The sequence below is a fragment of the Brachyistius frenatus genome, unplaced genomic scaffold, assembly GCF_029030835.1.
Source record: "Brachyistius frenatus isolate BFR_SWC_R1_liver_20210118 unplaced genomic scaffold, ASM2903083v1 Contig_85, whole genome shotgun sequence".
Taxonomy (NCBI): Eukaryota; Metazoa; Chordata; class Actinopteri; family Embiotocidae; genus Brachyistius; species Brachyistius frenatus.
In genome coordinates, this window is record NW_027210684.1 from 854,009 (window position 1) to 881,823 (window position 27,815).

At 38.1% G+C, this 27,815-nt stretch overlaps 1 protein-coding gene across 5 annotated transcripts in view; it reads right to left on the bottom strand.

Moving 5' to 3' along the window:
- astn1 (astrotactin 1) overlaps window positions 1–27,815 on the bottom strand; it is a 399,600-nt gene that overhangs the window by 151,284 nt on the left and 220,501 nt on the right. For all 5 annotated transcript variants that reach the window (XM_069709823.1, XM_069709824.1, XM_069709822.1 and 2 more), the window contains 2 exons: window positions 25,570–25,674; window positions 17,752–17,940 (listed from right to left, as the gene is read on the bottom strand). In XM_069709823.1, coding sequence (XP_069565924.1) covers window positions 17,752–17,940; window positions 25,570–25,674 — 294 coding nt within the window. The remainder of the gene's footprint in view (window positions 1–17,751; window positions 17,941–25,569; window positions 25,675–27,815) is intronic.

Below are 27,815 nucleotides of genomic sequence, written 5' to 3' on the forward strand. Positions count from 1 at the left end.
TATATCTTGAACTGAAAACATCACCTGACAGGTAACAGGTATTTCAGAGTTTGCTTTGGAAATGATCTCATTCTACTTTTGTTTGCCTCTACTACATTCATTCAATATTTATCAAACCTTTGACGGGGGAGAAACATATTTTTAGGAATGTACTGCACGAGTAAACATAATTTTCATTATTGTTTGCCATGCATACATTCAGTCTGCTAGCATTTGAATTGCATACATCACACTTTATCTTTTGTTTGAAATGAGAATGAAACCAATCGGATGTCACCGTCTTCACCAGCTACCTACTTGCTTCGTGAATTCCACTTGCTAGTAATTTATACCACTGTGACCAAAGCTAGTTCTGAACTTTAAAGACAATCTAATCATAATTAGCTCTCTGTTTTCCTTGTTACAGCAAGTATTAGCGGGGGAAATGACATTGTACGGTGTGTAATGTCCAGCGACTGCACAGCTAATGTGCTACAGTGCTAAGAGTCTGTTTGGGTCTGTTTATGTGACATGTGTTCTGGCAGCCGTCACTAACTTATGATCAAGTGAAATCATAAGTGAAACTGAAAATAACTTATTCGTCCAGATGTGTTCCACGTGACATACTTCCGTTAGTACACAAACAAATTGTGCTCTTACATGTTAGGACTAGTGTTGTCTCAAAACGGCCACTGCTGTTCTGCAATTACCAGAAATAACTGCAACACGTGACTGCATCACCCGCCAACACATTTGCCGCCTTTAATTATTTTACACGGAAATAACATGTTTTCATGCCTTCTGCTTAACACACTCAATAAAACAAAACACGAATGGCTTCTGTCCAGCAGCAGTATGGTGGTACTTAGTGAAAAATAAACCCTTTTGTGTGGTGTTCAGTGACAGATGCAGCTTCCTCAGACGCCTTCATTTGAATATTCTTTACGTTTGTTGTCCCTCCCTTTTGCTACGTAGCCAAGATGGTTACCATGTCGTGTGGAAATAGTCCCGAGTTTCACACACAATGTTTGGCAATTTTGATTGCGTCATCCAGGTAGTTGTAGTACAATGCATGTTTCCATACCTGTCACTGTGAATACATTCACAATAATGAGTGTTAGTTTGTAAGTATGCCACTTGGAACAAAACAACAGAATCAACTACATACTGACTGGGGTATTGACAGACAGAAGCCGCCATCATGAAAGGAAAACAAAAATTAAATGAAGGGCATATTGCTTATGGTTTGACCTTTCCATGTGTAACGGTAAAAATGTCTTATTATTCCTTTAAAAGTTACGTTAGTAGTTATCGCGTGTTTAGAAGAAAACAGTGTGTGGCTGTGTATTTCTGGTGGACGCTGACTTTTGATATGAGATTATCATTACAATAAGAACAAAAAAAAAGTCTCGACACTACTCGTGCGCACACAAACAAATCCCATACAGAAAGATGGAATTTGCTGCATCAAAATACACACAGCTCAGTAATGTACCGTAATTGGAAATTCAAATTAACTAAACTCAGGCAGCAGATTACAAAGCAGACAAAGCCACTGCTTTTAGAATATTTGTGAAGACACTTGGGGATGGTCGTGGATTTACCACTAAGACTGCCGGCTGACTTTACATATATTTCTCCAACTGTCCTTGATATCTTCCTCTCTTTCTCTGCACTCTTTCCTTTTTGCTTTCTGTCTCTGTGGAAAATATATTTCTGTCACACGTCCTCATTAAATCATAGACCAGCTAGACTTTGTAAGTTGAGGAAATGCCTTCAAAGCACACATACACACACGCTGCTGTAAATGAACAAGCGTACTACCCGGCACAGTACACAGACAGGGTTTGCCTAATCCCTAGTTAATGAAAAGAAGAAGGCTGGGTCCAACAAACTCTTGCAGTTTGCCAGTCTGTACAAATCCACTGTGAAATTAATGCCATTTATGGAAAATGCCAACTCCATGATAGCACTGATATTTTTAATCAATATCCTTTGAACACATACACTGTACTATTCAATATTATAAGAAAAACAGTAAAGCCACAGTTACAATGATTTTAGTTTTTTCTGTAAAAGAAGGGTTCTAAATTTACTGCCATTGAGATGGGAATGACTCGTTTTCAGCTGTGATCGTACCAATAAAACCACGGATTTGTTTTCCTCTGCTCATCAAAGAAACACATTATTTACTCCTGTAAATATATAGAACTAGGCACTGAGAAACAGAGAGAGGGGCAGAGATAGAGGTTTGCAAATGGGGAGAGAAGTCATAAATACTGCAGTTTGGAGCTCGGAGCAGCAGAGGGGCCATGTTGTTCAGGACAAATGGCCCATTCACGTATCAGTGTCAACAAACTGCATTGTCCCAGAGGAAGCTGGTGGTCGAGGAAATCAGGTTGACTTATAGAAGTGGATTCGGGGTTGGAGTTGGTCACAGAACAATAAGCAAATCATTTATTTCAGTACAGTAGCGTTTTATTATGTAGGGGTGCTAGAATACTTAAGAATTTTGTATTATTATATTTCGTCATATACTGTCTGCTGTGTCATTAAATTATCATTATCCTGTTAAGTAAAAGGTGCCATAAACACCCTTCCAGTGTTTGAAATCATTTACCCTAAAACTCCACTATGACTTATAGTAATGTCAACCGGGTTGCTTGTATTGACAAACCCACAGAATGCGAACCATTTAGCTTCTTTCAGCTAACTGTTTTGGTTTCATGACACATTTTACTGTTGAATTATTTTTCATCACTCTCAACAACCACTTTCCTGTCACGGAAGATGCTATTGTCCACAGACAAACACTGTATGATAAAAAAAAAGATAAATTCAGCAAGTCGCTGGTGAAGAGCTTTAAACATTTAGTAGATAAAACTGAGTATTGTCTTTGGAGTTGGTGGATATCCAACCACAGCTAAAAAGGTGGGTGATATGTGAACTTGCATATTCATTAAATTGCCAGAAACATGTAAGTGACAGCAATGTTGCTGAGTGAGTAAAAAGGAAATTGTTAATTTACACAATATTAGCATTGTGAAGGGATATCAAAGTTAATTCACGAATAGTGTACTATAAGGCCTGATATCCATAATACTGGGAAGCTGTGATTTAATATTACTACATACAGTGTAGGATTGTGGATATAGTAATTGTGTTTACTAAAACTCAAAATACAGTATTTCCATATTTTGACTCTGGAAAAACATTTGGTAACTATATATGGTTCTTATAACCTTAAGATACAACTCTTGGTGGTGTTATAATGTATGACAGTGTGCTGTGTATGGATTGTGCTGACATCGGTTAACGTCCTCTGTATGGCTCTCCGATGGGCATTTCAAGCCAAAATCAAATTCCATATTCGCTGGGATGTATTCAACACATTTTTTGACCATTATTTGATGATGTCACTCTTATATAAGGATGCTGTACTCTTATTTAAACCCACAATCAATGTAGGCTAAACCTGGACACCATGTAGAGTACAATATATCAAAGAACAGAGTCAATTATGACAGACTATTCCAAAGCAGAATATGTCATCTTGGATCACATCAACATTGCTCCAGCAATGCTTCAAGAACCACAATTGAAATGTGCTTTTGGATTATGACAGCAGGAAGTTTCAACCTCAAAAATAAAACCAACACAACTCAGGTCTGAATGCAAAAAAATATGTGTCTACATATCTGCTGTCTAATCTGTCATGACCAATGAAATGAAAGAAAATAAATGTAAGAACAGGAACATAGAAGTGGTAGAAGAATGCAGGAGTGTGAAGAAACAAAAAATGAGCATTTAACAGAAAATTTCCTAAAAAGGGAGGACAGGTGAGAAAAAAACAAAAGAGAGAAAAAAGAAAAATGAAAGGCTCACTCCTTCTTGGGAAAGAAAACAAAGTACACAAGTCAAATTGCTATTTTTTGGCAACAACAAAACCAGGACTGATATGAAAGAGAGAAAGTGATGAAAAGAAAGGAGAGTGATGACGCTGTCAGGCTGGCTCCCCCTCCGCTCCTCCTGCTCCTCCTGTTCCCACCAACGAGAATAACATGTTTAAATTTCATTTGAGGGATGACCTTGACTGGCTGAGAGTGGAATTTAATTTCTGTGGAGAAGAGTGGATGTTCGAGTGGCTAGACTGAAACAGATCATGTACGACATGATTAGAAAATACTAAATAACACTGGGAAGGCTACAATACATAATGGATCACAACTGTCCGCCTGTACTTCAGTGAGTAGTGTATTTCAGAAGGGATGTGAAGGTGAAGTGATGTCAGGGTTTGTCTCATTGGGAAAATAGCTTGAGTTTAAGAATATCTGTGTTGGTCTGTGTGCTCTCATACTACAAAAATGCTTTTTCCAATCCTTTTTGTAGTAGTGACTAGAAGTAACTAACAATATGGTCCAGCTGAAGGGCATCACACGAGGAATTACTCCTTTTTTTGTTATGTAAGGATCTGACAAACAACTTGGAATTTGTGGTGCATTTTGTGTGTGTAATAACTGACTCACAGTGCAAGGCAGTAAAATATATATATCACTTGTATTTGACACATTGTGAAGTTATGTTGGGGTTGCAGCAAAAACACAACAGGGAAAATGTGCTTAAATTGACTTTGACATAACAGTCTTCTTCGGTCTTACACCAAGCTTTCTGAAATCAGCAGTGTTTTAATCTGACCTTCTGTGCTTCTTTATACAAATACATTTTCTATAAAATAAAATTGTTTGTCAGATCCTTACAAAAACAAAAAAAGGAGCACTTCCTCATGTGATGCCCTTTAGCTGGACCACATTGGTAGTCACTTCCAGTCACTATAACAAAACGGCACAAAAACTGCCTGTTTAGGGTTTGGTGAAGTTTGCTGTTCTGGTTTGACGTAACATTACAACAGTCTCTGTTGTGATTTGGCGATATATAAATAATATTGAACTGAATTGAATTGAATTGAATTGAATTGGTTAATGCACTCCGATTGCAGGGTCGACTGTGATGTAGCGATGTGGTGTAGAGTCTGCATATGGATGTTTTATTTTCTTAAAATGAATGGATGCTCATTGTTTTCCTCTGACTTCCTGCCCGGCCAATATAATCTGCTCATAAAAAATAGACTCAGCGCCTATCTTAGCGTTGGAGACGGAGCGCGGTACAGACGGAACAGGTGGAAAATTGAATTAACAATCAAATGTTAAGTCTTCAGATCTGTTCTCTTACAATTGTTCTTAAGGATTATTTTTTTTAATGCTTGATATCTGCGACACACATTGGTAATTGATAATGTTACTGAAAAAAATACAGCTTTTCCAAAAGTTATTTTTATTTGACAAATTCTGCCTCACCCAAACTCTGCACTTATTTCCTCCTTTTTTGGCCTATTCAGCACCAAATATCACTATATTTAGACAACAAAAACTGATCGCTTCCATCGATTTGTCTTCTGCTACAAGGATACACAACAATTTCCATTCTTGCAGGGTTTGCTCGGTTGTCTAAAGCCAGAATTTCAGTCATTACTGACCAGTCATTCTGTATTTTCTGTTCATGCTCCATCCTGACCGTCAAAGACGAAAACAATCTGTGTGAGTTGGAGGAAACAGTCTCTATGTGTGATTTGTCCATTTTATAGTTTCGAGAAAGTCTTCAGGTTTGCCCCAGGTGTAAAAGTCTTATTGTGCTGTAACAACAGTAATTCCTACTAATTTCTGGCAGGATTAAAATGTCTGCATTTCTATACTGACTTAAGTCATAATAAGGTTAATATTGTGTATTTGGTTAAACAATAATAGTTTAAACAAGTGGTAGATTTTCATATACCAGATAAAGATATTTAGAGTATCTTAATTAGTGTTTATAGAACTGTGAAAAACTGTATTTCTGACCCTAAAATACTGTATTTATAGCCCCAAGCAACTCCATACCCACACTAACCTTTCTCTCAAAACTTAAACGCCACAAGGTATCAAACACTGAGGTGACACAGACCCTGTGGTATCTGTTAGGCTTCCACTTTTGATGAAATAACCCAGTCTAAATTGTCTGTTTTGCTGAGAAATGAAAATCATTCACGGCTGTCTCGTAGATAGCAGATTTAAGGCTGCGTGGCCTTCTTTTTTCTATATATGGTGTGTGTGAGAGAGAATGTGTCCCTGTCTCTATGTGAACACATTAACACAATTATCCAGGCTTGTCCTGAGTGAATATCACATTTGCATTATGCTGATTTCACAACCTGAAGGGACATTTTCATTTGGATCTCACAAGATATATGAAAAGTCTGACACAAAAAATGCATTTCATTATTTGGCCTTCTCTCTTCAAAATAAAGATCTCTCTTCAGGCCACATTCAAATAAAACATCATCAAGTGGAATTTATCTGAATCAACATAAATACAGACAAAGGGGAGCTTTCAGGATTCTGTTGTTTGTCCATGAAGTCACATTTCTGCCACTATAGTAAACCACTTACTTTAAGAATAGACACATAATGTAATACACACATTTTTCTGCAAAATAACATCTTAAACATGCACTCACACTTGAGGCAAGAGAGTCAATTACCAAAGAAAGCACGGTTAATTATTTCTTCTACTCGTGTTTTGCCCTGTATTTGCCCTGCAGTGATATGATGTATATTTATGCTCCTAATGCTCATTTTCTCCCTCCTTTAGCATTTGAGGGCAAACTGAATTCATGAATTGATAAGAATCTGCGTAAATGTAAGTAGTGACAAACATTAGTGCATGTGTTATCAGTATAAAGTTTTGTGTAGCATATATATGTCAGCTGTGGTGTGGTCTTTGAATGCAATGGTTGCGTTTAGACACCAATATGATAACACAAAATGGTGCACCATAAAGTTTTCTGAATTCAGCGAATGATTTTTGCATTTGTGCTGTTTCCACCACACAAATCTGCCGTTTCTGTATGGCTAGATTGGTTTGATGCCTCATGATCACATGATATACATAGATGGTAAGATTTATTTTATAGATACTAAATCATAAATAAGTCCGAATTATTATGAAGATGTTCTGTGAGCAACCGGCTGCAAACACAAAATGCTGAGGTTAAAAAAAAATTGGCAAACCTTTTAATGTCAACATAATGTAATTTGTTTCCCCTACAACAACCACCTCCCAACTGAGGTCTGATTAAGTTTATAGGATTATATTTAAGCAACTCAAAGCACAGAGAAGGAAACAAAATGGGGTTGTGTAAATACTGAGAGTCAATGCCTTTAACTAAAACCACAATAATTACACCTTTGAGGGGTTTCATTATAATTGCGATGTGATTACAGATAAAAGTTCATAAATGAAGAAACATTCTGAGGAACCAAGGCTCAACCTGAGTTCATTAATTAGATATCAGGCCTCAAAGAAAGCTATGTTTTGGGGCGTGCCTGGTTTGATTGGCATGCCTGGGGTGCAGTCTGGTAACAACTGTTACCATATTAATGAGTGACATCACAGCGGGTTGCCACTTGGATAGAGCGTTGTTTTACGGCCGCTTGTCTTCGGTCAGTATTGAGCATGTGCAGTATCATCTCATTGATATATAAGAACTGTCATTGGATAACTTTGTTTTTAAATTCAGTTTCTATGACTTAACATTGTCTCTTGGGGCTTTATTATCACCCACTATGGCTGCTTGTTAACTGAGTGCATCATGCTGCTACTTGTGTTCTCCTCTCTCTCGTAGGACCTGTTCAGCTCGGTTCTGCCTGTGCTCGGGTTCCCCTCAGATCAGTTATGTTTGACGTGTTTAATGTATGCACGTCAGGTTTGGGTAGGTCTTCCATGGATGCAAAATATTGGACACATGAAGACTTTGTATACCTCATTTTGTGCAGTTTAAGAAAGTCACATTGATTGGTAGTAAACTTACTGTATGTTAGGGGAGACGGAATTACGAAGTGTCATCATGTTGTCAACATTGTTTAATATTGGAGAGATGCCGTACTGGTCAGGCTTTGCCTTTTTAAATAAGACCACGAAAGAGGATGAAGCCTGCTTTTACTTACTTTTTAACATTCAATATCATCTCTAAAAGTACCTTTAATTCCATTAGTGGCTTCTTAGTATTAGCAGCATGTTTCTGTGGCTGTTTATATTTTCACATAATCCCATGGTAATGTGATTTGTGTGATCCTGTTGCATGTAAACTGATCCACCCTCCGCTCTGTCTTTGCTGGTGAGGCGAGTCATCTGCGATTGTGCTGACAAGGCTCGATATCAACCAGTTTTGTGGCACAGCAGCCGGACAATCTGTTTCTCATCTTCGACTTCAACTTTAGCTGCTGGAAGCGGTTCCACTTCGTTAGACTTGACAAGTTGGATGAGACTATTTTTCTATCCTTCTGCTGCCGAATTGCTTTCTCTCATTTTCACACACACACACACACACACACACACACACACACACACACACACACACACACACACACACACACACACACACACACACACACACACACACACACACACACACACACACACACACACACACACACACACACACACACACACAAACTCAGGCACACATTTAAAAATGCTCACATAAGCACAAACACATACATTTTGCTTTCAATAGATGCTAAACACATGCACAAGGAAACAGATTTAAACGTGGAAGCAGAGAAATTTTGAAAAGTATGAGGACGCACGCTTGCAGAAAAGACAGTTCTGAGTTAGCAGACATCTGCTCCACGTCTGTCTGTAATTGTCTGTTGACTGAACAGGCAGGAGACATTTATCACCCTGCCTCCTCTTCGGAGATGCAGATGACACCTCCTCCAACACCTCCTCCCACACCACCTCAGATCTTCTCTGTCCGCATCACAGCTGCCGCGTTCAATTCCTTTTCACAGCGTCTTCTCTGTTCGTCCTCCTCCTTGTCAAACCCAAATCTCTGCCTTTTATAATTTGCTCTCACCTATTTCTATCGTCATCTTTTCTTTTTGTCTTAATTTTTTAGTCCCACCAACCTCCTACTTCTCCCTTCATCATCTGGCTGTACTGTCCATCTTCCGTTTAATGACTCCAACATTGTCCTCACCCTCTTTTCACCTTCCTCTCTGCCCTTCCCACTCTCTTCTCCTTTTTTAAATTTTGTTATGTGAAGCCTGGACCGGCTTCATGCTTTACTGTCACTCCTTGACCTCAACTGTCTCACACAACTTCAGATTTGGCAAGAGACCAAAAAAAGAGGTAATAGAAAAGTTGAGCTGAGACTCTTGAATGTTGAGCCCCGAAAATCACGCTGAAATCATTGATCCACATTTTGACAATATTTCCCCCACCGATGCCCTTTATTAGTTGTCACAAATGAAGTATCTCATCACACATCCTATATAACTCAAATCTTTACTGTTAAATAGTTTACCTTACTTGTAGTATTATGAACCAGTGATAGCTCTCTTGTTCTGCTGGAAGAATGTCTCTTTGTTAACACACACATCTTCTGTTTGTTTTATTTCTAATGTTATGTAGCTAGACCTTCTTCTAAGTTGTCAGAGGTTGGAAGAAACCTCATCATATATATGCAACAATTTCAACCCCCAGCTACATGGTAACTTACAACAGGCCATTTATCCAACAAATTTTGGCAGAACTCTGCGGCAGCTGTCAACAACAATGGATGATTTTCTAACCCACTTATCTAAAATAACTGCTATTAAATCCTTTTATCATTGTTACATTTTATCTTATTTTTTATACAATAGTTTGCTGGACCTCATAATCACAACTGAAAAAGGCCATCAAATTAGCCTGCTACCATCTCTTTCATTTATCTTGTCAGGAAAACAAAGAACTACTGACACAGATTGATTTCATATTCCAGGTCATTATCAATGAGTGTGCTATTGAGCATGACCAAACAAGACTGGAAATGCCTAAACTGGCACTGAAACAGCACTACAGCACATTATAGTCACTACTGGTCTGGTATTCTGACATTATGCAGCGTTATGCAATGTGCCACAACCAGTCTCTGTGAGAAACACGAGGTGAAGTATATATAGTATGATAATATGACACTACAATAGAATAACTAACCTAATTACTGAACAACCCAACACTTAATAGATTTTACTTCACAGTTTACCCTTCTTATGGGACATATTTTAACAGAAAGCCCAGGATGATTTAATACTGGCTGAGTTCCGTTATGTGTCCCATACTTTAAACACAAACATTGAATTTAACGCAGTTGGTCGTGGTGGTCTCGCTGAAAAATATGACAAATATTTTGCCGTCTTACATCTGACACAATTATAATTAGTGATACTGAATTCATATTGTGACAGCTTGTCACAATATACAATTATTTTAAAAAAAAGTATATAAATGTATATATATATATATATATATATATATATATGCAATTTATTACAGATAACAAATCTTATTTTCAGAAGCCTTCACAAATGATTAATTTCTTCAGGAGTGATCTGTGGTGAAACTACATGAAGAGAGTATGCTTGTGTGTCTATTATATCTCCACATTATAAATATCTGCACAGATATCCTATACAAAGTCATTTTATAATTCTTTTTGGGGTTTTCCACAAAAACCTCACTGATGAGAGCAGTGAGGCCATAGCAGAAAAGGGAAAGACTCTAACCAAGCTCTGGAGATCTGTGCACCTGGAGCTGGACGAATAGAATACTTATAATAGCCTTTATAGCCCGAGGCTTGAGGTTCACTGATTATTTTTTTCTTGAACGCGTTTCACATTTTCTCATTGTTATTTCTGTCTTGAACACTAAACACTGCCACTAACACTGTTAGCATGTGAAGAGCAGAGCGTAAACAGGGTAACACATGAAACTGCTGATGGATGTAATGTTTCTAGTAGTATGGCTGCTCCATCACAGGGCAAGGTTGACATGAGGTCATTATCCTGGTTATATGTTTTCTATCAAAATTCATCAGAATTGAACTGTCCTGTCCTTTTAGTTTTTGCACACATTAAATGATTCCTCATGCTCTATTGAAAGCAGTCATCAGTAAAAGGCTGCACTGATTTGTGATCAAAATGGCAATATTGTGAATTTAAAAAAAAACCTAAACTTAGTATCATTGCCGCTTTCAATAAATACTCTAAATCCCCCTATTATTAACCGTCCAGTTAGTCCATAATTTTAAGCATGCCTGATCCCTGATCCCTGAATTGTTGCCCACATTCTAAAATTCACTGATGGCTGTTTCCCCAAATTGGAGGAAAAAACCAAAACAATCAGAGCTTTGTAAATTGGATAAAGAATCAGATATTTGCTTTGAGCAGATTGTTTCTGTTGCTGTCCACTGAACAATGACAATTGAACCAGTCAATGGTGATTGGTTGGGGCAAAATATCCTCGGCTGCAGGTAAATGTTTATCACACACTGTCATCCTGACTAATGAAGTAACTATTAACTACAAGTAACCACATGGTTCTATCTCTGCTTTCAATTTGGAATTTGAAACTTGTATTAATACACTGACTGCTGGTTGTTTTGAAAGCCACTCTGCTCACGTACTAAAACATGAAAAGAAAGACAAAGAGGGGACAGTATATATAGAGCATGTTGTTAGGAATCAACAGTGAGTGTTGCGTAATTCCCAGCTGGTGGCCAGGCAGGGCAGGTGGTGCTAATCTGAGTCGTGTGTGGTGTGTGCGGGTGTAGAGGGGTCACAGAGATCACGGCCATTTCTGAATAATTTCTTCCATGTCTTTCCTGCTCTTCCTCACCACTCTCCTCCCCCTCGCTCTCGCCCCGGAGTGGGACTTTCTCGGCTGCTTCTTTGTTAAAATGACAGGCCCTAATAGAATAAATAAGGCAACTATTTTTACCTAGCTTCTGGCAGGGTGGTCACACTTACGCACACAGCAGCTCGCAACGCTGCACTGGAGGTTGGTAAGGAGCTGACACCTGACTCGGCGGGGGAGGGTGAAGAAGGAGGTCATGGTGATTTAATTGAGAGAGAAAGTACACAGCACACGTGGAACAAAGAGAGAGGTGGTTGTTAGGATAGAGAAAAAATTAATAGCAAAACAAAAATAGAGATTTAATTCCAAGTGGCCTGTTTACTGTCTGTTTACTGCACCTTTTCTTGAGTCTGAAATTCCCATCAGAATTGGTATTTTTCAATTTGATCTGACATTTAACAATTTAACAAGCTCTATAATGTCACATTTAGGTGTTTCTGAAGCATAGTGTTTTTTTTTTAATTGCTGCCAGGGTGTTTTGACAGAACTCCAAAGCATCTCATTATTTTGAAGATACTCTCAAGCAAACTGGTCTCCACAAATTGTATGTGACAGGTCACTCAGCGTTCCAGAGACTAGGCAAACTAAATAAGGCTAATACTATGCATATCTAGTCTGTATTTAGATAGCTGTGCTACCCTCCTCATTTTCTGAGTGTTTTAAAGAAGTTTGGAGGTACTTCCAGAAATATTGGTGAGCAGCCAACACAATATTTGATGACACGAGTGAGATTTTTTTTTTCTCAGTAAGGAAGCATCACCTTGAGAGACTGTTAGAAAAACTATTCATAAGTTATAAAGTTTTTAAAGAAGTTTTAAAGAGATGTTTTTTTGAAAGACATTTTGATTTTTTTTTTTTTTTAAACTAGTTTTGAAAACATCTGCATCTGTTGAATTTGTCCTTGAATTTATAACCCTATCTATATGTCAGCCTATTATGTTTCAAACTAGACTGCAAGCAATTGGAACAATCGGTAACCAGAGAAAGTGAATAGACATCAGGCTGTAGATTGAAATCAGTTCATGGTACCAAACACCAAGAAACTAAATTTTAAAGTGCAATATACTTACACAATTGCTAACATATTAGCTAGTATGTTGGCAAATAATTTTCTGTTCAACAAACACAGAGCAGCATTGGCATTCATTTGGAGCCATGTCTTTTTTCATCAAGTCTATTTATTATTCATTCTCTTTTAAGCTTGTTTTTGCCTCCACCCCCTTTGAACTGGCTCTTTCGCTGCTAAACTTTGCTTTCTAGTTGGTAGCTTTGTCTGTCTGCCATGTGCTGTTCAGCAGTGTACAGTGGGCTTATTAAGGCTTTTTTGCTGATACTGCTGCCACAGTCAAGACCACTAATGAAGGCAGAAGGAGTGAATCAAAACAGTAAACTTGCCTTCAGGAGAACCAAAACATTATGTTTAAAGATGGCAAAATGCTCTGTAGAGTTCTGTTTTAAAATATAAATACTTTTGATTGCATTTATCAAAGGAGATGCATAATCTCCTCCCTATACGTAGTCTGCAGATGTGGTGGAGGATTTCTATTAAAGGAAATATTCTCAAAATGACTGACTTCCAGCAAATGTGTAGAGTGCAGCCATATAGCCTCAACTGACTTTACGTACGGCAACTTCTTTTAGTAAACTTTTAAAGAGTCTTAACTTTCCAATCAAATATGTTTTCTCAATGTATTACACGGTTTCAACATGAACAGAGCAGCAGAGTCTTTCACGCTGTTCATGTCTGATCTCTGGCGTGGTAATTGAGGTCATGTGTCTGACAATAGGAAGCTCACATCACAACCTACTGCAGGAAGGAAAGCGCTATTAATCACACAGACAAGGCATCATGGCCAAACACTCACACTGACTGGCCACTATTAATGAGCTATGGCAGAGTCTTCACAAACATGACTGATACAGCAATGATAGTCTGGCAATGTGTATGTGTATATATAACTAAATATATATATATATATCTGTGTATGTATGTGTGTTTTGTTTCCAGGTTGCCAGGTCATTAGGAAACAACATTCTTCAATTAACTGTACAGACCTTGGTACACTATCGAGTTCTTTCAGCCACTGAGTTCGGTCTGTTGAGTTATAATTCACAGTTGACGAACAATTGCCACAAAATATCAGAGTTCTGGGAACCCTTTTTTTTTTTTATTGATTCTGTATTACAGTGTGAATCCACAGCGCAGCAATAGCTGTTTTGGGTAACAGATTAATTTTGTCACAATGAGATTTCACAAAAGTTTTTCTCTTATTTTTCAAGCAGCTAACATAGTGTTTGATGAATGTGAGAGAAATTTGATTTATTTCCCCATAAATATGATATCATATAAACCAGATATCTGCAGTTTATACAGATGAAGAGCTCAGAGCTACGTTGACACAGATGAGCGGAGTGCAATACACTTCTGTTATCTGCAACAGGGGAACACTGTTTCATCACTGATGCAGTCCAAAGTACTGACAGAAAACATGTGTTTATGGTTGATTCAGTTTTTTTTTAACCATATACAGAACTAATCCTTAAAGAACTTCTACAGCTAAAATGCATAAAATGATCAGCCTGGCTTCTCGCTAAATATGGAGGCAAGCTGCAGTGTGGCACACCTTGTATTTGGAGCAAAGGGTGAGGACATGGATCATCAAACTCTCCTGTGAGCTCATTACTCCCTCCAAAAGGCCAGGACGTTTCCAGGAAGCCAGGAAGAGATTAAGAAAGATGACTCTGATTTCAAGTTTTTGCCAATGGAATCAATTTCTTTTTCTAGAAACGGATGGTCCTGGGCCGCGCTGAAACAGTTACCCACTTAAATTGAATCATTTCGGATCTTCAGATGTAATCACTCTGCTACCATTTGACAGGGAAAATAGATTCTGGATGGATTTTGCAGGAGTTCAGACAATCAGATTTTCAATACCACACGGCCCAAATCTGATGTTTTTATTGTTGTTTCAACATGGGGATTGATAACTGCAAGGAAACAAGTGGTAGTAGTTACAAATGAATGTATCATTTTTGAGAACATTTCCTAGGAATTACAATGTAGTCCGGCACAAATTAGAGGGAAAAGTGTATTTAGGTTTGATAAGTCATGTTGAGTTCATGAGCAGTTGTTACATTTTGAAGGATCTGCTATGAATAAATTATATTAATTCATTATCCATTTATCGATGGGAACTTTTTTTTAAATATATAATTTATATGCTTGCCTGAATGCAAATTTCATGTTTGTGCATGTTTAGCTGACCTGTACTGACTAAAAGTAGGTTACAACAGCATTGATGGAAAGTGTAGGTTCACTAACATAAGTCTACATTTTCTTGATGCAGCTTGATTGTGGAAACACCTAAAAAGAAGCTAAAAAGAAGCTAACTAGCATCTTGTGATTGTGCTGAATCATTTAGCAGAGTCTATGAGGCCGTTGTCAAAGGCATCTGAAAATGAAGAGTAATGCAATTTTCATGAGGGTGGGAAAACTTTGATGCCATTTATCAGCGTGGAGGTAACTGGGAGTGAACGGTGAAGCGCAGCAGGGGTGTCCTTGGATAAAGTAAGGGAAGGGAAGAAAAGTGTCCTGGGCAAACAAAGGAAACGACTGCGGACAGTTTGGGGCCACTGAGGTGAAACGGCAGAAAGAGACGGGCTATTACTTATCTCTGCTGTGACTTACTGAGAAAACAAGCGCAGGTAACAAAGAGATGGATGGCTAACAGATCGTTGTTATTTGAGTCACAACACAATCACAAAGGCATTGGTTCTATGATTGTTAAGAAGGTTTTCACGTGTTTCTGAAGCATGTGAAGTTTGCTGTTAACATTTTAGAAAGAACAATACTATAGAGGAAAGCTACACTTTGATCTACAACACGTGGGAATGAAAACAGGTGGTAAATGTGACATTACATTGTTTGTAATGTGGAACACACTTTAAATGTAGACAACAAACTGAATGAGACAACTGCAATGAAGCATGTAGCTGTCAACTGCTGCTACACATGTATATTGTACAGTATAAACCTGGAAACACATCGTTAAACAAATACCATCTGCTTGGCTACCAAGAGTGTGATCACCAGTATCAATTTTATTAGGATTATTTGAGATTAACAACAATCATGAGTTACTTTGTGTTGATGTATTCACAACATTTGGTCGAAGAAGTTTTCAAATTCCCTGATTCATGTAAAAGTTTAAACTACAGTGAAACATTTTTTCTAACACAATTACAAAAAATCCTGCATTTTAAATATTATTTGGGTCAATTACAGAAGTGTCAATAACTGCTCCAAGTATCAAAAGGAACGTGTCTGTTGAAGAAAAAAAAAATCATGGCTGAACACGTATACGTTGACAGTCTCAAGAACACAGATTCGGACCGCCAGGGTTTCATACATCACATATGTCCAACCAGTCCAATCAACTGGCGAGGTGAGGCTTTCCATATCAGCAGGAGAGTGGAGGAGGGGTGGGGGCTGGTGGGGACTATTAGCATATTCATAGATCCACACATTTACTACTGAATGAAGGCAAAGGTGTAGAGCTACATCTAATGCATTAGAGAACAAACAAAGATAAATAAATACAACACTTCTAAATATGTAACCTTGTGACTGTTTTTGGGGGTTCAATCAATGCCATAAGTGGGACTTTGAATTCTAGAAATAAATGATGTTTTAAGAGGAAACACTATAACCATAGCCTATCCAGCCACAGCTTCACCATCACTGCCAGGCAGAGCAGCTTCAGCATACGTGCTCACAACCAGCACCTGGATACTGCCGGAAATCTGACTGGACTTTTAAAATAAATAATGAGCACTAATTGCATTACTTGATGTGTTACATCGTTTCTCCTTGCTGTGGTATCTATCTTTTGTTGTTTCAGACCTGGCCCCTCCCATCAGCTAGTACTGTCAACTTACCTGCCCCTTCTCTCCGCTCACCTGATTCCACTTAGGCTAATCATCCCTACGATTTTCATTATTTAGTCCTATTCTGACTCTACTCATCCGCCAGATTGCCTTTGTACTTTTTGCCTTAGATTCCAGCGTTCCATTTGCCTTGATGAGTTCATAAATGTTTTTTTTTTTAACCTTGCATGTATTTTGGATTTGCCTCAGCCTGCTCACTGTTTTGTTTATGACTATTTTTTATTAATTTTTTTGGTAACTTTGAACCAAATCTTTTCAAGTGGAGCAACATATTTTTTCTTTTACTTCTTGGAGTCTTGAGTTGTGCTTTTGGGTCTTCACCTCAACCCTGACAGAAATCTGATCAAAGGAGTTTTGAATTTGACCAAACAATCAATTCCAGCTTTCATTAATTGTTGGGTTGTTATTGTTTTAAACTTGGTGATACAGACATATTTCAATCAATACCAAAAACTTATTGAGGTTCAACACCAAGTTCTAAGGAGAGATGCTTGTTTGTGTGAACCCACACAACAATCCACAGCCATAAAGGACATACTAAAACAATCAAGACGGGGTATTTCCATCAGAGCATGAACGGGAAATAAAGGGAAAAAAACAAGACCTTCCAGGGCTTCCAGTTCTCTATTACTGGGTACAACCAAAAAGAAGGGCATAGAGCTTTGTTATAAGAGGTCCCATATGAGGTTTAAGTGTTTCTCCTGGCAAACATTTAATGTGCCGCTGAATTATGGCTAAGAATCCTGCCAGTACTCAGTTTGTAAAATAAAAACCCGGTCCACCCCAATGCACGCACGGTGTTACGAGCAAAATGCTTGTGGCAAGCATTTTGTGGACGTGACAGTTTGTGAAGTTGTACAATCAGTGGGTGTGTACATAACTGCAGGGATTCAAACATGTTCTTCAAACATCCCCAGTCACCAGCCTCCAAAAAATGTTCATCTTACCTTTGATGCTCAGGCTGATAATCAGTGGTTTTTTTTTTTTACATTTTGAAACATCTTTGAGTATAATAGCAAATACCCTCACAGTGCATGAGTGTGTATTCCCTACCTTTGCTAATATCCTGGTACTCTAGCCACAGCTGTCTCTGGACCTGTTTGTTGGGGTACCAGATGGTGCAGGACTCCTGGAAGCCGTACACCGCCTCCTGCACATAGTGGTTTCCAAACTCCCTCAGGATGGAGACAAAGTCGCTCCGCTGCGTCGCCCCGTCCAGAGAATGGATGGCCGAGCTGAATGCTGAGAAGGAGAGTAAAATACAAATAAACAACTGTGGTCAATGCTCTCAGTTAAAACAAAAACCTGAGCAGGATTCATGACCAGAAAATAAGTGTTTGAGTTGGAGCGAAACTAAAGAAATGTTTTTTGTTTTCCTTGTAACTCCCGATCTTCTGCTACACCCTGAATATTACTCTAGATAAGCCTTCCAACGATTAAATTACTAAACTACAACCCCCTCCTCACCAGATACTTCTGTATGGTGTAGTATATAGTGTATGTCACAGCTGCTCTAATGACATTTTCCCCCAACTCTACGTGGCTTTTGGCTTCTATATGATCACTTTGTATTAACAGCTGAAAGATATATAAATATTCTGACCCATTATCATTAGATATATATTTCTTGTATTAGTATTAGCAGCAGCGGATGCCCGTGGTAGCTTTACTTACAATAAAACGCAAAAACATAGCCTTGCCTGTATTAGAACAAGACTCTACTACCAGGCTAGCGGCTCTGTAAGGTTGTGCTGAGACACAACAGAGTTAACAACAGCATGCTAAAATTCTCACAAGGATAGTGATGGTGTTGCTATATAAAAAAAAACATTAGAGGATCAATAAAGTCATCGCAATCCATCATGAATAGAACATACATGTTAAAATCAAATTTCATGATTTCATCAGAATCCGTGCAATACTTTTGAAGACATTTCAGTCAAACTCACCAATGTCAATTTAATGGTGCTGCAACAGCCAACGTTAGGGGATCACCAGCATTATATTCAGTGGCATTACATTCAGCTGCTCTTAAAATATTTCATTCTGAATCAAACTGGAAGAAAAACAAACCAACACCTATTTTCCAACAGGCACACAGCTAGAGTTGCTAAAACCTGTAGTATTAGACGAGACAAGAACCACTATAAAATCACATTTGTAAATGAAATATATGAATATAAATATTAACAATGTCAACTCTTTTCATCATTTTTATTTCCGTCACCTTATGGTTACAATTTGAAGTTAGATATTAGCATAATCAAATTGTGCTCTAACAACATGTTGGCAAGTTGGTACTTGTTTTACTCATTCTGTATTACATACCTTTGTTGTACTTTTTAATCCAGGTTTATCTCACTTTAGTAACAACACAATGGATTTAAAATGACAGTGGGTGAAGAGGGAGCTTCTGTCAGGTGTCTGGACCAGATGTTTTGAAGTGGGTTTAGTAGACATGCGAGCCTGCTGCTTACTATTCATGAACCCTTTCAACCAAATAGTGCTGATTACCAACAGTGTCCACCAAAGGATATCAACAATCAGATCACATTAAGTAAAAAAAAACTAAAAAAACAGCTCATACACTCAAATACTGATGTTGATGAAGCTATTTCAGGATCATTGCATGAATATTAGCAGTTTGGGAGGCTAAACAACTTGAGGCTGCTTCATAAAACCTCTTGAAGAATCTGATTCAGAAGACGTAATGCCAACACAATTTTGGTGAGAATGAATGAATAATGCAGCGAGAGACAAAAAACACTGTACACTTTTCTTTTGGATTTGATCATACAGTTTAAAACAGAATACGATAATTTTCATGTCTACAATTTGCCTCTTTACCGCAACTCTGTCTTTCTTGTCCACAATTTCTTCCTTGCTGTAAGCCCTGATGGCAATAACTATACTGATCAGTTTGGATAACCATGTGGAACAGCACTTCATTTAAACTGTTTAACCAGCTGCTGGTTCCGAGGTCAAGTGTGCACTGTCAAAGTCAACGGTTCTGCCAACATCGATGAGAAAGTGTCTTGAATGATGGACAGTTAGAGGATTTACACTTCAAGGGCAACTGAGCAAACCTGATCCGCTAACGAGGACTAGGTCATGTAGTTGAAACCTCCAGAATAAACACGTTGAGTAAAGTAAGTTTGTCAGTTACTGACTTCAAGGTCAAAAATGATCAGAGCTCAAATTTGGAATTCATCACGATTGCACAAACCAACTGACACATAATAACTGTCGGGAGCTTTGAGCCTCTTCGGCCCTGCAGCAGTTTCTCACTTATGCTGGACTTATTCAGAGCTGCAACTAATACATATTCCTGCTATCAATGCCATCATCACTGCCTTTGGTATTTATTTATTGTGTTTTGCTAATAAGAACTACTCCATTAGTGATTCAAACTTTCAACAACCTCTTTTTTAAAGAACAACAATGGGTAAAACAGACCACTTGCGTCACACGCAGTCTTAGATATGACAACACTCATTGCTGTGTTTAAAGAAGACATCTAACCAAACAGAGTTAGTGTTTGTCTTTAGTCAGGCTGGTATAATTAGCAGTAAAAAAAAAAAACCTTGATTAAGGTTCTTTTTTATCACTAATTTATGGCCTAAACTGAAAAGACAGATTTTACCCGCCGTGAAAACTAATTTTAACGGAACTACTCTGTTAAGATGACTGTGGATTTTTAAGGCGGGTAACGTAATAGCACATGTGTTAAAAGATGAGGGAAAAAAACACATCCCCTAATGTGTTTTAATTGAATTAATCCAAGGAGTGGGCAGAACAAGAACATAAAGTGCATGTGGAAGCATGTTTGATATGATACATTGACCACACTATAACAAAATGACCATGTGCTCATTGGGATTCTCTCTCAGCAAATATTGGGAAGCAAAAGTGAAATAGCAGTTTATCATTATCATTTCCAGGAGAAGCAGTATTAATATCTCAGCACTCATGCTCTGCTTGCTCTTACTTCTCTAAAATTAAATTAGGAGGCCGCTGAAGTGAGAGACAGAGAGCACAATGAGGATGAGCGATGGGGGCTTTGCTATCAGATGTAAAAATCAGTAGCGTCACCCCTCCGGTGGCTGTTGAAATATGATGAGCTAAAGTGGGAAATGGGAGTAAAAACGATGGAGGCTGTTGAGTCGCTTCTGAGTGAGGAGAAAATAGAAAGTGTATCCTCAGCAGAAGTGGCAGCCACTTTCAAACCACAGCAGCGCCATTGGAAATGCATTAGAGGTGTCATAGCTGTATTTACAGTAGGATGGCTGCACTTATCAGAATGGAAACTATTTAAGATGGAAATATGAATAATTCATGCACTTAAAACATGACAACAATCCCAATTATTAAATGACACTCAGGAAACATGATCGAACACAATATTTGAACAGACATTACTTAACACTTAACCCTCCTGTTGTCCTTGGGTCAAAATGACCCGCAGCTGTGTTCAACCAAGTTCTATTTTATTTTCATATTTTTGGGGATCATTGGTGACAAGGAGGCTGTGAGGGTTTCTTTAAAGAATGATGATCAATGATCCTAAAAAAAATATATAAAAATGTAGAAATAAAATAGAACTTGGTTGAACACGGCTGCGGGTCATTTTGACCCGAGGACAACACGAGGGTTAAACACTGCCAACAGAGCTACCAAAGTAAGTGATGCAGTGAGGCAGATGAAAAGTAAAATGTAGATATTTTTCCATAGAATTGGAAATTTAGCTGTGAGAAACCCATCAGAAAATATTCAGCTTAATCCCAGATATGTCAGCAGCCGAGAGCAGCCTTCAGTGGAAGTATTGCTTGACTAAATACCTTTCCACAGTTATCTTACTCTGTGAAGTTTCCATGGCAGACGCTGTCAGGATACTTTGGTTTTACTATGGCTGCAACTCTTTGTGATATATGACAGGATATCAGAGAAAGAGAAAGACAATTGAAATAAAATGAAATGCATATTTCTGTATGCTGATCATCTTTCTAGCTATCCATCAATCTATCCATCTACATCGGCTTCAGTATCTGTCATGCGACATCCACCTTTTACCTATCCTATATATCCTATAATATCTGACCAAAATGCTGCTGTGCATTCAGCTACACGTGGATTGTTGTACAATAAATTTTTTTTTTTTTTTTTTTTAAATCTGAAATGACTGTCTAAATCTGCTCTATAACCTTTATCCTTATGATACAAAAAAAGGTTAATGTCACTTGTTTGTTTATTTGTGCATTTAGAGATGTGTTGTTGAGATGTGACACCAGAGCCATGTATTGAGGAGTAAACGCCTAGTTTAAGGCCAATAATAACTAAACCATCACAAAAGCCTGAGGAAGAAGTATGTTGAGATAATAACAAAGTGTTTTTGAAATAAATATGAATGAACTACATTAAGTGATTAATTCATAAAAAGGAGGAATGCCCCTGCTAAATTAAATGGCTTCTTTAAACATACAGTGGTGTGAAAAAGTGTTTGCCCCCTTCCTGATTTCCAATTTTGTGACATACATTCAAAAAAATAAGAAATCAGGAAGGGGGCAAACACTTTTTCACACTACTGTATTTGTGTTTCTGGTTTGAAGCTTGTGAGGGCAACTGGAAACTAAATCAAGACAAAGAGCACTTGTGCATTTGTAATAAACATATAGCAGAAGTGGGTACAGGGGAAAATAGCTTTCACGTTATTGATGAGAACAGATCTTCGAAAAAATATTCCATCAACCTGAATTTGTTTTTGACGAAGGTCCCATCAAACTGTAATCACCACTCTCACATTCCTACAGCTCTCCTCTATTATGCAATGTATACAACTCTTTAAAGCATTCATTCCTTCAGGCACTGCCTGTCATGTGTTTTCATTTGCTCTGGCTGTAAGGCAATAACTTTACTTAAAACTATTGCACCCCATTACAAAGCCCAGGTTTGGGTTCTCTGTGGAAAGGCCACCTTTTTATGTGAACTGTTGACAACATTTATTACCCAGAGCAGCCTGACTGTTGTTGCTGAGAGAAAAAAACAAAATACACAGTTTTGGGCACATGTGTCTTCTGCCACTCATTACTACTGGATATTAAACGTTTATATTACTTATTAAACAGTTAACCATCGATTTGAGTTCGCAATCACAATCAGCAGTGGCTGCTGCATGTTATAGCTTCATGTCCTTGTTTGGTTGTGTTTGTCGAGCAGCTTTCTCATTTATGCCCTTTTAAACTGACACTTAGGTAATGTGTAATTAAAAGGAACTTGACTCTCGCCCATTTATTTCCTCTCAGAGCTTTCCCGAGCACTGCACCTGAACAGCATCACCACAATCAGTCCATAATTGACTGTTTCAACAAGGGTTTAATTTCATAGAATGGACTTAACTTGAACCTTTTACACCACATTACAACATAGCTGGCAATCTGCTTCTGCTGCTGATAAGATTGAAAACTTGCATTTTTCTGCAGGTGGTTTCATACCACCAAACTCTGCTGTTACCGTTTGTTTTCCAAATGGACAAAATGCAAAGTATATCATTCGAAATAAGTTGGGCATTGGAAGATTTGTAAAAATATTAATACAATCCTTTTAACCTCGTGTCATTAAAGCAGTGGGCATCGTGGGGGACTCAACCCGTCCCTCACACAGCCTCTACGGCCACCTACCTTCTTGGAGGAGGTACCGCAGCCTCCGTGCACGCTGCTCCAGGCTGAGGAACAGCTTCACCCATGAGGCTGTTAGGATGCTGAACTCTCTCCCCTCTCTCCCCCATTGCCCCAAAAAGTCTGAACTTCTGCACTATAGACCCACATTTCCACTATATTGTACTTGTACAGACTGCAGTTAAGCGTCACAGTGGTTGTTGTCTGATTCATTGGTTTTTGTTGTGACATATTTATGCTTTTCTTGTTTTGTCTTTTTATTTTGCACACAGTGGGACTGAGAACAAAATGTGTCGATCTATCTGTATGTCTGTATGTCATATGGTGGATTGAGATTAAAGTTGAAGTTGAAGTTAATGACTCGGGACCATACAACAGCTTTAATTCATTCAGTTCATTTAATTAAGGACTTAATGAAGTATTGTTCCAACTATTTGTATACTTTTTTTAGCGTCAAAATGTCAAATGATACTAATGTTCAGTAAGAACCTTACAGATATACAGGCATGTGACTTTCCTTATTTATAGTGTGTTGGATGCACTTGATAGTAGGTAGTGTGGCTTACAGTTTGACCTCAGGCATGGTCTAACTGCAACTATGGATAATTACAGAAACAATGATGAAGAAGTTAGTTTACATTAGCATACTGTCACAGGAACGTGATGGTGCAGCAGCTGGGTGTCAGCTTTAGTGCAAAACAGCAGGTTCTGACTGGATACTGCGGCTCTGCAAATGAGAATAGAGCTGCAGTACACTGATGATTAAAAAAAAGTTTATTCTGTTCTTTTAGAATCAACTACTGCCCCATCCTGACCAAGTAAGGTCCCAGGATACGTTGGATCATGTCATGTAGTCGCCTCTGCTGTGTTCAAGATGATATTCTTCCCGTAGTATCCAAACAAATATTGCCCTTCCATGTTAGGACTCCTACTTGTGTAGTGCAGGAATTTTGACAGAGTAGTGCCCTTTTAATCCGCACACTGCTGTTCTGCATTGACTGGAAATGACCCGAGCATGTGAACACATCACCCGCCAAAATATCTGCAGCTTTGATTATTTTACTCAGATATTAACATATTTCTGTGCCTTCTGTTTAGCCCACTCAAAAGACACACTGATTCTTCTGCCCAGCCGCAGTAGTGAAAAAGAAACACACTTCTGTGTGGTGTTCAGGAACATCTGCAGCTTCCTCAGAGCCTTAATTTGAAAATTATTCACGCTTGTGGCCCCGCCCCCTTTTCCTGTGTAGCCAAGATGACGACAGTCGAGGGTGGAAAGTGTCCAGCATTTCACACGTCTTCTTTGGGGCGTTTTGAGTGCATCATCCTGGTACTTGCAGAGCACTGTGTGTTTCTGTACTTGACAGTGTGAACGCACTGATCCACTCAAAATAGTGAGTGCACAAGTACGCCGTGTGGAACACAGCACTAAACTATCTTCACCTTGCTGGTTTAAATATACGTTAACCTGACCATATTTTCAAATTGAGAGGTCAGGAGGTCTCACAAGCACTGTACATTCCTGGTGAACGTTGACATTCAGCTGCCACGAGTGGAGAAAAGGAAAGAAATGACGTGTAAAAATGTCTTTAGTTTGTCCTGAAATAAAACACTTCAGAAGAGAAACTCCCACGAAAAGGACATGGAGATGTTCCATCTGTCCATCCGCTTACACAACCATGTTGCAATGGCCAAGAAAGTGACAGTGATTTGTTGACTAATTCATATTAATGTGTCGCTCTGTGAGAGGTTACAGCACCATATGTGTAAGATAAACTTCAGTCCGCTGAAAGATCTATCAGTGCATACAAACAAACGTTCTTGTACAACAAAATATTTCTCACAAAAACATTTTTGTGCTTTTGTTATAGTCATTAATGCATTGTTTATAGTGTGTAGCAAGCTAATTTTAAAATATGACTTGATTACGTACAGGTTACACTCATGCATTTCAGGTTTAGGGACAAAAGATAATTGCCAACTCTGATCAAAAGATGGGAGCGTGCCAGTTATTATTCACATGGCTGATCAAAACTGAAAATTAAGGCTAACCTTGATGTGTCATATTAATTACAATGTGGTAACTAATTGATCGCCGGTGGTGCTGTTTTTCTCTGTTGAGACTGGAGCGTGGTTTCCTTCAGCATTAATAAACAATCAACAAATAACTAATTATTTGTATAATTAATAAGTGGTTTACCTTGAGAGAGGACCCACTGATTGAGTTTGACGTGGTACAGCACAGAGCGAAGACTCCAGTGCTGAACGAGGGGATAGCCAGTCACTTCACTGTAGTTCACCATACCTGCAAAATCACACACAGACAACACATTTAACAAATGGATGCAGTTCTGGGCGCTCTATTAAATCATGGTTCAGAGAAGTCCGCCACCACACCTGTAAAACCACACAGAAAAACTATATTATTAATGTGTTATTTATTCCTCCATAGTGGAGGAGATTGCAGTCTTCAGTGCCAGATCAAAGGGTGGCCCTGCATTTAATTCCTGTTTACTTTACCTGAAGAATCAGGAAGAAAATGTAATAAATATTTATACTTTATTAGATGACAGAAGAGAGTGGCAAGCAAAGTGTGTGGGGCTAGATTAAAGAGGAGTTATATAGTAGAAGGCAGCCACATCTTCACTGTTAGATGAAAGAGGAGGCCAATATCTCACTTTCTTTTTGACAGCATATGCATGCTAAAGAGGATACTTACAACTTTTTTTTATCACTGTTTTTTATTAAATAAGAAAAACAAAATTAAATTAAAAAAAAAACCTGACTCTTAACATCCTCCTAATGAATTCAGTTATTTTCCCAAATCTATACTTTCTCACTTTTGCATGACAGTAATTCACGCAGTAATATGCAGTGATGGGGAAAAAAAAGTAAAACCTTGTCATAAATGGAGGAGCTGAAAGGCAAGTTCAGGCAGTCAACTCAAGCTGCTCCACTCTGCATCATGTGACATGTCTCATATTCCATAATCATCTGACATACACGCCTCCTGATTTGACGGTCTATTTAAACTGCAAAGTTTCTAATCTCACCCCTGTGGCTGTTAACAACACTGCTGCCCTGCGTCAGTACTGCTGCATGTACTTTCACATATTTTCTCATCATTCACCAATATCTCTAATCACATCTGTGGGGAGTAATGAGGCGGGAGCATAGACGCCAAACTCAAACTATGTTCTGCTGCTGTAATGAACATTTCAATCATGATTGAACATTCACTTTTCCTGACCTGTAAAACGACCCACTTTGATGTCGTGAGCCAGGATTTATTTCTAATTGGGATGGATTAACTGTCATGTACGGGATTCAGACACAGGCAAAAAAAAAAAAAATCAATGAGGTTGAATCTAATTATTATTTCTGTTGATTACTTGATCAAGTCTCTACCAACAGCCCAAATCCTGCAGATATTTAATGACACAAAACAGAGCAAATTCTGACATTTCAAAAGCTGAACCTATTATTACTTGATAAATGGTGACTAATTGATTGACATTTTGCTGATTAATTATTGCTACATTTTCCAACCACAACTAAACAAATAAAAAAAAACTGTGGCAAGTTCTCTAAGATGCTTAGAACAAAAGACCTGGCTGAAACATGTACTGTTTTAAATGTAAAGGGTTCTTACACCAAATGTAATTTTGTTGTTGTTGTTTATCATAGAAACTATTTGGTATGTTTTAGAAAGCATTCACACATAATTGCATTTAAAGCAACAGTTCTGTGTGAATGCTTTTCAAATAACTGTAAGAATGTGAAAGGGGCCTCTTATAGAAATAAACATACAGAGAATTATCCCCTGAATTTGATTCGGCATCCTTTAGCCTTATGAAGCTGTAATGAGTGTCAGGTCATTATTTAGGTGTCTAACTGTGGCTCTAATGTTTGGTTTCATTCTCACACTCATTCATCAGCGTCATTTTTCTCCATAGCTGACAGCTGTTCTCAGAAAAAAAAGTTCTAAAAACGCACTGTACACTGCTTTGTATAAAACAGTAGGCATGCACAGTTAGCAGCTAGCTGGTGAACACAGTGGACCATTTAGTGGCTAAAGAGACAGATATTTCCCTCAGGAAATGGTGAAGACCAAAACAGAGCTAAAAGGGAGTTTTGGATATTCACAATTCAGATACACAATGTTGTTGGATGTGTAAATACTCTTTTGCAAACAATTAAAAAAATAAAATAAAATGTAAACACATAAAAAGGGATAATATGTTGCACTCTTACAACTTGCTTCTTGCCCCCAAGTGGTCCAAAAATCTCAAAGTTCAGGTTTAACACATGCTGCTTTCATTTTTAGGTTGTATGCGAGCATTAGGTTGAATTATATTTAAAACTGTCATGTTTCTTGTTAACCAACAAATTTAAACCAACAAATCAACAGAATATTTGAGTTTTACTGATGTTTAACCTTAAATG